Raw genomic sequence first — 9,904 nt, forward strand, 5'->3', positions numbered from 1 at the left:
TGGGCGAGCACCAGGGAAGCCGGAAGCAGCAGCAGCTGGAGGAGCCGAGCGGGGCCTCCTGGGCCGCGAAGGGTCGGCATCTCCGCGGGGTTGGAGCTGACCGCGGCTTGGACGCAGAAGCCCGAATCCGTCCCAGCTAGGAAAGAGGCGGCGGTTCGGAGACCATCGGAAGCCGCCCTTTAGGCCGGGTTCCTTCCCAAGCTACTGGGCGGCGTCGACTCTAGAAAGGATAACAAGACGATCTTGTTCCGCCTTTGGGGATGAATTGCTTCTCCCTGGCCATTAAATACTCTCCGAAGGGATTTGCAGCCAGAGGGCAAAGAATAAACAGCCCATTCCGGAGCATGTTTGCTCAGGACCAGAGGTCGCTGGCACCGGGAGAAATAGTTGGCGGCTGCTCCTGCCCTCCCCGTCGGCGCTGCAGCTGCGTTTCAGCCGTTTCCCGGGCGGAGCGAGCCAACCTCATCCAGCGGCTTCGGGCTGGGCTCCCTCTTGGCCCGACCCATGTCGCGGTGCTGTTGTGGGAAGCAATGAGCGGAGGGGGAGGGCTGTGGACTCTGCCCCGAGAAAAGCAAATATTGGGTTTGTCGAACCGCAGGATTTGCTTTCTACCGAAGCTCTGCCAAAAGTGCAAACACCTAGGGTTGCCAGGTGTCCACTATTTGAGTGGACAGTCCACTTTTTTCACATTATGTTCACTATTTTTTTTCACAAAATAGTGGACATTTTTTAATTCAAAAACTTTATGATGAAATGGTACGTAATCTAAAGCTGTACAGTCTACTTTTTTTACTACTTAAACCCCCCCCCCCCGCTTGTCCGCTATTTTTTGGAAGCAGACCTGGCAACCCTACAAACACGCTGTCAACACATTCATTTAATCACCCTTCCATTCAGTTCTGTGCAAAGAGGGGACTTCTGCTTAATTCTCTATTAGCTTCTCATTCAAACCAAAAGCATTGTACATCTATTTTCTTATGTAGTCATTTATAGGTGGTAATAACCTACAGCATATATATAAACATAATCCTGGTGCCCCCTCCCCAACAAAAATAATGTTTTTAAAATGAAATGTCTTAATATAAAAATACAGGAGTACTAAGTGCAACACTTAACACAACCGGAGAGGGACTCTGGACCGTTGACTTGTGTAAAAAAAATTGCATTTGAAAATTGCTTGCACATCTGAAGATCAGTGCTGATCACACAGAGAACCATTACACATAACCATTACACATGGTATTAAACAACCAGAACAGGTGTGATTTGACTGCAACATAATGTTTGCATTTTTTGCAGGTTTGAGTATACCCATAAAAAGCAGTCTGGTGGGGCAGGCCAGTATGGAAAAGTTATAGGGTATCTGGAGCCTCTAGAGCCAGAGAATTATACGAAACTGGAATTTCTTGACAAAACAATTGGGACAAATATTCCAAAGCAGTTTCTGCCAGCTATTGAAAAGGTAATATATACTTATTTCAGTTTTGTTATATTAAATATGAACCAGACAATATTGTAGACAAGTTATAATTGTTATAATTTTTCTTTCAGAGTATAATTGCCTTGAGTTACAATTCTAGTGGATGGTTAGATTTCTTCTCAAGTCAGAATGATAAAAATTAGATCCCAAATTTTAAGCAAACACCAGCAGTTTTTGGAAGTTGTAAATATATAGGGAGAACATTATAGGGCTTGAGTTCATCCCTCACTTCTTAGGATTTTAAAACCATGCAAATGGCTCATTTCTTTTTTTTTGCAATAACCTGATTTTATAATATTTATGTGGTCTCTAAGAGTCAGCAACAACTTGATGACACATAATTATTCAATTTACGTGTCAATATCTCTAAGGTTTCATTTTATTTTCAATCCTAGACATGCTATCTTATCCTAATTATGTTCTGATTGCAAATCACTACTTCGAATCATGTTTTCTGAATGCATATTACTGTTATTGTAGACTGTTAAAGTGTGTGTGTGTGTGTGTGTGTGTGTGCCATCAAGCTGTTGCTGAGACCACATAAATATTGTAAAATCAGGTTATTGCAAAAAAGAAAAGATATGCTTTCTTTTGAGAGCAGGCAATAGAATGTCATTTTTAATGTGAGCCAGTTGCTCATAGTAAAAAATAGCAATAAAGGGTTATCTTATCTTATGTTTTATAGGGATTCCGTGATGCATGTGAGAAAGGCCCATTAATAGGTCACAAGATTTCAGGGATCCGATTCGTCCTGGAGGATGGAGCTTCTCACATGGTGGATTCTAATGAAATTTCTTTCATCCGAGCTGCTGAAGGTGCCACGAGACAAGGTATGAAGAAATTTTCTTTCAAACGCTTTCTCTCGTGCCTGTAGTGTTCTTTATAGTTTATCCACAATATTTATACAGGTAGTCTTTAACTTAATGACCATTCATTTAATGATTGTTCGAAGTTACAAGTGTGTTGAAAAAGCATCTGGACCTTGCATTTATGACCATCACTGCATCTCCACCATCGTGTGATCAAAATTGCCATTTACAACTTCCCAGGTGATTTCCAACAAGCAAGGCCAATGTTGGAAGCCTGATTTGCTTAACGATTATGATTCATTTAATGATTATGGTGTTTCTCTTAATGACTGTGAAAAAGGTCATAAAATTGGATGTGGTTATTTAATAACCCCATCGCTCAGCAACAACAGTTACAGTCCCAATTTATATATTTATATAAATATTTAAAGACATAGACAGTTCTTTCTAGCCAACCAACCCACAGATCAAGCGTCTAGTTCTTTCATTTTATTGCTATCCACCACTTTACCATTCTTATGACCTTAGATTTGTCTTTTATGTTCTGAAGAATTTCATTTCTTTCCTATTTATATCTGCTTATCATGATTTCTCCCATCTTGTTGTTTGTCTTTGAAACAAACATATTTGGGCTTTATATTAATATGTGGATGTAAATTTCATAAAATGATTGAATGTAGGTGTTAGAAAAGTTTGTAGATCATCTAATGCAGCCCTCTATTGAAACAGGAATCTACTAAGCAGTGTTTAACAAACTGTCACCTGATGCTCATTTCAAAATCTTCAGCGAGGGAAATCCCTCTTGATTCTAGATCAGGGGTGTCAAACTGCTGGCCCGTGGGCCGGTTGCATCATCCGGAGGCCATGCCCACCCCAGCTCCGGCAATACGAAAAAAGGCACGATACGCAGCGAGTTTGACACCTGTGTTCTAGATGGACTGTTTACTATTTATATTCTGCTTCCTCTAACAGGCATGGCCATAAAACTGCCTATCTTGGGGTATTTCATGCAACTGTTCTTTACAAATAATGTCTTTTATTATTACTCAGCTTGAACTGAAAACAAGTCTTTACATGCTGCAGATCTATATAGATATACCATTTGTTCATTCATTCATTTATATATATTAAATTTACTTGCCGTCCATCTCACCACAAGGTGAGTATGTGTGTTAAATAGTAAATATAAAAAGGCATATGGCTGTATAGGTGTTGTATCATCTCTTCCTTTTGAACTCAGCTCTGAAAGAGGCAGGAACATGTATCCTTGAGCCTATTATGGATGTGGAAGTCGTAGCACCAGTTGAATTCCAAGGACCAGTCATGGCTGGAATTAATCGCCGTCATGGTGTTATCACAGGACAAGAGGCAGCCGAAGACTATTTTGCTCTCACTGCTGAGGTATGTACTACTGAGTGTCATCTAAAGCTACTGTTCAAATAATTACTTCATTCGTATCTATCTATCAAAACACTTTCTGTAACAAATCTGAACAGTTAAGTCATTGGAATACCTGTGTGGGCTTCTGCTGTGAGACATGGCTAACTGAAGACATCTCCATAAATATGCAGAAACAACAATTGCTGTGAAGAATGAAATACCAGTGAGTAGGCTTGTCTTTTGAAGCTCTCCAGAGAGTAAGAATGGGAGATCGGTCACGAGTGCTCTCGGTAGCATCCGTGCCAGCCTGTGATCCCGGCAGCTGAGTCTGGGGAATCAGAGTCGGAGGAGGAGCCATCAGAGTCGGAGGAAGGCTCTGATGAGTTACAAGACTCACAATCGGATGAAGAGCCTGGCCCCTCCAGTCATGTTCAGGATAAGATACAGCTGTGTGTGGGAGATGAGTCAGACTTTGAGGACTCACAGCTGGATGTCATTAAAGACGCTTGTAAATGAAGGCAATTATCTAGAGCAAATCAGAGGGAGTCAATAGGACAACTCCAAGGGAGGAGGAGAAGGCATTGAGGCTGCTTTATAAAAAGGGAAGGTATGGGCGGTGCTGATTGCTGAAGGCAACCGTTTGTAAAGAACTTCAAGGGATCATGGTCTGTTTGTTTTACCGGTGAATTTCTTGTTTAACTCCTGCTCTGTTTGCTTTTTTAACCAATTATCTGTTGGAAAAGTATTCTGTTGTTTTTGTTTTGGAGAAAACTTATCAGGACTGTTTATGAAATAAAAAGGGTCGGTTTTTCCAGCCTACTGATAAAAAAGGGGTTGTTCTTGTGACGCAGCAAGGACGGACTTAGGCTGGGACAGAACAAGAACCATAAACAGGAAGACGTCTTTACTCTCATTAGTAGCACGGCTTTTACATAAGGACATTAAGCCATACCAACTCACTTTCTAATCACATTTGGAAATGTTCAATTTAATAATCTTATCCATATTAGAGACCTTCAAAATGGCAGGCTCAGTTTTTTGGATTTAAGAAATTTTAAACCGAGACTTAAGAATTTAAAATACAGTCATATATAATTGGCAAAAGGGGGGGAATTAATTTTAAATTTTTTAAATGGATAGAGAGACCAGAGAGATTTGGAATATTGGTTATCTTTGCTGAAAGATTTGAAAAGCATAGGAAAAATCGTAGAGTTGTGGGAAACTACTGAAATGAAGCTAAACCCATATTAGAAACTGTGGCTTAATGAAAGTTACAGATTGACACTAGAGGGAACTAAAGGACCAGGCAGAAAAGAATTAAAATGGCTAAGCCGGTTATAACTTTTTCTTATCTTGAAAGGTTTTTTGATAACTGGACTGAGGTACTAATAATTAATATCTCAGAAAGGATATGGATTTCAATTGATTATTTTAGAAGATGATAAAAAAAATTAAATGTTTAGTTGCCATAGATCAGACATTTCAAACTCGCGATGTCACATGACGTTGCACGACATATTGGCGCTTTTTCCCCATTGCTGGCAATGGGGTGGGCCGGCAGTTTGACACCCCTGCCATAGATATTATATAGTTTGAAGATGTGGAAGACAACAAAATTAAGGTTACCAAAATCTGAATTCAAAAGACAAATCAAGAAAAGGATTTTGATATATAACAGTTGGCGGGGGAAAAAATCTTGGATGATGCCTCACTTATTTTTCAAATTAAGCTCATGAAAGCTTTGAAAATTCCTCTTGAATACTAAAGATTGATGAAAGATCAAATCTTGTAATGCCAATGGAATGATTTAAAGGTTAAGATTTGTGAACAGCGAAACGAAGGAATATAAACTTGGACTATTTAATCAGAGATAAATTATTTGTTTGATATTTCCGGTAATTCCTAGTGGATTTTTTTGCTGAATCAAGACTGAAAAGATAATGATTTCTGGATTTCATATAGATAAAAATTAGAATAGGAGAGGCGTTCTTTTTTATTTGTACTTTAAATACTTTATTTGTATTTTTTATTTAAAAAGTGGGTGAAAAGTTGTTAGTTTATGCTCAGTGTAATGAAGATTGGAAGCCACGTGTTTGTTTTTGTTTTTGTTGCTGTCGTCTTTCCTATTTTTTTCTTTTCCTTTTTTCTGCACTTCTTGTACTTTTTCCTTCTAGTTTAGTTTGTATTAGTTTTTTCACTATGTTTATTAAGAACTTTAATAAAAGGGGCATGGTGGCTCTATGGTTAGCATGGAGGTTTGACAATCATCAAGCCCAAGTTTGAGATCTGGGTACTACGTAGAGAGGTGAATTCCCACCCCGGGCTCCAGTTCCTGCCCACTTAGCAGTTTGAAAGTTTGAAAAATGCAAGTAGATAAATAGTTACCATTTTGGTGGGAACCTGCAGGGACAGAAGAGGTGAGTCTCCATTGGGCATTCCTTGGGCAATGATGATATCACTGGCTAATTCATCTTGGGTGGGAAGTCCCATGGTAGCTGCTTCTGGGTCTTGTCAGCTGCCAAATATCTACAGCCAATGCAGTAGACACCTGGCTTTCTGTATATGGCCATAATAAATAAATAACTTCAATAAAAGTAGACATAACTGTCCATTTTGGTACTTTTGTTATTTAAAGTTCATTTGCTAATGCTCTCAGATGAATGATGTGTGGAAGAGAGCATCAGGGTTGTATTTTTATGACAGAAGAAATTCAGATTACCTGGCTTGGTTCACACAATCTCTGAGCCCGAATCCTCAGAAGAGGAAACCTGGGTGTTGAATCTTACAGTTCATACAGCAGATGCAGTTATCAATAACTTTATGTTTAAAGTGTCATGACACTCTTTGTTATTAATCAAGTTACAAAAAGAGAATGAAGGAGCTGCATATCATGCCTTGAACCTATCCCAAGAAGCTAAATTTTACCGTGCAGTTAGTGCTTGGTGTGTAAGTAATTTGTAAACCCCGATTTGTAATTTTGTGGATGCTTCTTAAATTAAGAGAAGCAGTTATTACCAATTCTCTCTTTTTCCTTAGGTGGCATTGAACAATATGTTTGGATATGCTATGGAACTAAGATCATGTACAGAGGTAAATGAGCGGATACTTTCTGGGTTTGTTAAAGAAATGTTACAGTTTTCCACCATTTATGATTATCTCATTCAGATCATTTTTACTACAGGATACACCTTTTTTTTTTTTAGCTTTGGTATAGAGGCCGTTTCTGAAAATGAGTAATTAATTGTGTTTAAAGTCACAAAGTAGGAAGAGATATCCAGGAAGGAAAGAGAAGCTAAAGAAATATCTAGAAAGGAACCTAGCAGAAAAAAAGAAGGAATATCTAGGAAATGAGACTGAATAATTTAGAGAAGAGATGATGAGCCTTTACCCTGGCCGCCTGAGATTTTCATCTGGTCTGTTACCCATTTATAATAATAATAATGATAAAGTTGGAAGGGACCCCGGAGGTCATCTAGTCCAACCCCCTGCTCAGGCAGGAAACCCTATACCATTTCAGACAAATGGCTGTCCAGTCTCTTCTTAAAAACCTCCAGTGTTGGCGCATTCACCGCTTCTGGAGGCAGGTTGTTCCACTGGTTAATTGTTCTAACTGTCAGGAAGTTTCTCCTTAGTTCTAGGTTGCTTCTCTCCTTGGTTAGTTTCCACCCATTGCTTCTTGTCCTGCCTTCAGGTGCTTTGGAGAATAGCTTGGCTCCCTCTTCTTTGTGGCAGCCCCTGAGATATTAGAACACTGCTATCATGTCCCCCTCGTCCTTCTCTTCATTAAACTAGACATACCCAATTCCAGCAACCGTTCCTTATATGACTTATTTGACTAATAGGGCTTCACATTTCTGGCATGGTTAGCCACTCCAAGCATATTTTTCTAAGACCTAAGACTCTAAGACCACCCCCACCAACACTGAGAGGCAAGCCACTAGAATATAAACTGACAGCAAACTGCACTCCTTACTTGCACTGATGATGTTATCTAGTTTGGGTAATGAAATGTCTGTAAGAAAACAAGCAAGCTCAGCGAGCATCAAGGACCCCTCATATTTTTTTCCTTTGCCTCTTGTTTCCCCTTCAAGGGAAAAAATTATGGATTTGGGCAAAAATAAGCACAAAACAGATCTTACGTTTGTGCAGAAGCTCTTTTTTGCCCACACCTATTTTTTCCCTTTGTGTTGACTCCTGGTGAAGAACAGTGAGTGCTAGTTGGATGGCTCTGATTGGTTCATTTAAATCACAACTACCTGTGCCAGATAACCTACAGGGACAGATAAATGTTTGTAAGCCGCCCAAGGTGGCCTCTAGACAAGATGGGGAGCACATACAGTAAATAAATAAACAAACAAACAAACGATTGGATTCTGCCTTTTGGTTCAAACCTTTTATATCGCCCTTGGTTAAAAGGAATGAGAAGAGAAAGTGAAGGGGAAAAAAGTGCTGCAGAGACAAAGATGTGAATATAGGAAGATTGGGAGCTGATTTGAAAATCTAGCTTTTTATCTCCAGAAGCATATGTCTTTCAAAGAATTGGGATTGTAAACTCAGTTGCCAGTTCAGTTACTGTGTCAACTATGCTTATAAATTTCTCTTCTACCATATAATACATGAAAACTAGCACTTTACCATTTAGCAATTGATAAATTGTTTAAATTATTCATAATATGAAAATATTTTCTCTTCAGGGAAAAGGGGAATACACAATGGAATACATTAAATACCAAGCCTGTTCATCGAATATACAGGAAGAATTAATTAACCAATACCTTGAAGCAACAGGACAACTTCCTGGGAAAAAGGGCAAGGTCAAAGGTTAATGCACCTTCACATCAGTCACATACAAGAAACTGCCCACAAGCTATATTTGTTACAAGATTTACAATTGAACAAATGAAGAAAATTCAGACCAATTTCATCCTGAATCAAAGTTTTGACTTTATTAAGTCATGAAAAGACTGTTGTTTGTACAGAAATTCCATGAATGAATCACCATCTTAATTTATATTAAAATGTTTTGTTTTAGGGGCTTGATATTAAATTAAGCTGACAATGTTCTTGTCATCTTTCTGTCTTTTTACACCTCACCATAATACTCTCTGCGTACCTCTGTCCGGTTTTTGAAGCCTTCCCTTAATTAATCAAAGAATCAAATGCAGGAGAATCAGCAGATCTCTACCTGAGTTTTTTGATAATCACTACCAAGTCTGAACTAGAAGATTAAATAACCTTACTCTGAACTTGAGTACACAAGGCAGACTGTAATGTAACATGAACATTTGAGGATTGTCTAGTAAGTTTAACTTTCTAATAATACCTGAAGATAGATTGCGGGGCAAAGTGATTTTCCCCTTTTCCGTTCTTCTAGAAGCAAAGAATATATTTTAGTGTTATTGACGATTTTTCCATATCTTGGAATTCACTTCCAGTAAAAATCTCAGATATTCTAATGCCTGAAAAAAAATTGAGAAGTGGTTCTAGAGAGCCTGACACATCAGTTGCTGACTGAAATTAGCTCAAGGCAGTGTTATGTTGTTTCAGTTGCCAGACATTGGATATTGTTAAAATGTCTGTTTCCTTCAAAGAAATACGTCTGATCTCTCAGAGGAACACCCACCCAAAAATGCAGCCTACTTGTATGAATGGAATTTTGTCCCTCCCCAAGACCTTCCATATGAAGACTGCAATGCAATTTCTATGTCTACTTGTGTATTGGGAGTGTTGCACTTTACATGCCTGCAGGGCTATCTAAATAAATCTAAGTGGGCCGAATGATATTGTATTTGTCTCCTTTAAAGTCTTAAGAGCAAGAAGCTTTCTCATAACTGTCCTAATGTGATGGCAAGGAGAATGAATAATTGTGGCTTTCATATGACATAACTGGTATCCATTTTCCTGGTAATAGTAAAGGAGATTTGCCAGGATCTGATTGCAATTTGACCATGGTACCTCACAGGGTTGTTGTAGTAGGGAGAATAAGAGGAGGAAGGTGTGTTGGATATGCTTGCCACTTTGAGTTATTTGTGAAAATAATAAAGGTGGGCTATAAACAAACAAATAAATGCACATCATTTATGGATCTGCAGATAGCCGATTGATGGGAACCCGATCTCACATCTACTACAAGAACTACTGTAGGTACAGTTCTGGATTTTTGTTTTTGTCACTATAGCAATAAATTTTGAGCAGATTGTACTGAATGAGTTCTTTTTTTCCTTTTTAATTTTAA

At 38.7% G+C, this 9,904-nt stretch overlaps 1 protein-coding gene across 1 annotated transcript in view; it reads left to right on the forward strand.

Moving 5' to 3' along the window:
• The window catches only part of GFM1 (G elongation factor mitochondrial 1), a 48,031-nt gene extending 38,583 nt beyond the window's left edge, over positions 1-9,448 (forward strand). Inside the window, exons 14-18 of the mRNA XM_015831824.1 lie at positions 1,300-1,462; positions 2,166-2,310; positions 3,530-3,690; positions 6,706-6,759; positions 8,364-9,448. Coding sequence (XP_015687310.1) covers positions 1,300-1,462; positions 2,166-2,310; positions 3,530-3,690; positions 6,706-6,759; positions 8,364-8,495 — 655 coding nt within the window. The 3' untranslated portion in view covers positions 8,496-9,448. The remainder of the gene's footprint in view (positions 1-1,299; positions 1,463-2,165; positions 2,311-3,529; positions 3,691-6,705; positions 6,760-8,363) is intronic.
• Positions 9,449-9,904: the final 456 nt, after the last annotated feature.

Source organism: Protobothrops mucrosquamatus, unplaced genomic scaffold (genome assembly GCF_001527695.2).
Source record: "Protobothrops mucrosquamatus isolate PMUCROS unplaced genomic scaffold, P.Mucros_1.0 scaffold_281, whole genome shotgun sequence".
Lineage (NCBI taxonomy): Eukaryota > Metazoa > Chordata > Lepidosauria > Squamata > Viperidae > Protobothrops > Protobothrops mucrosquamatus.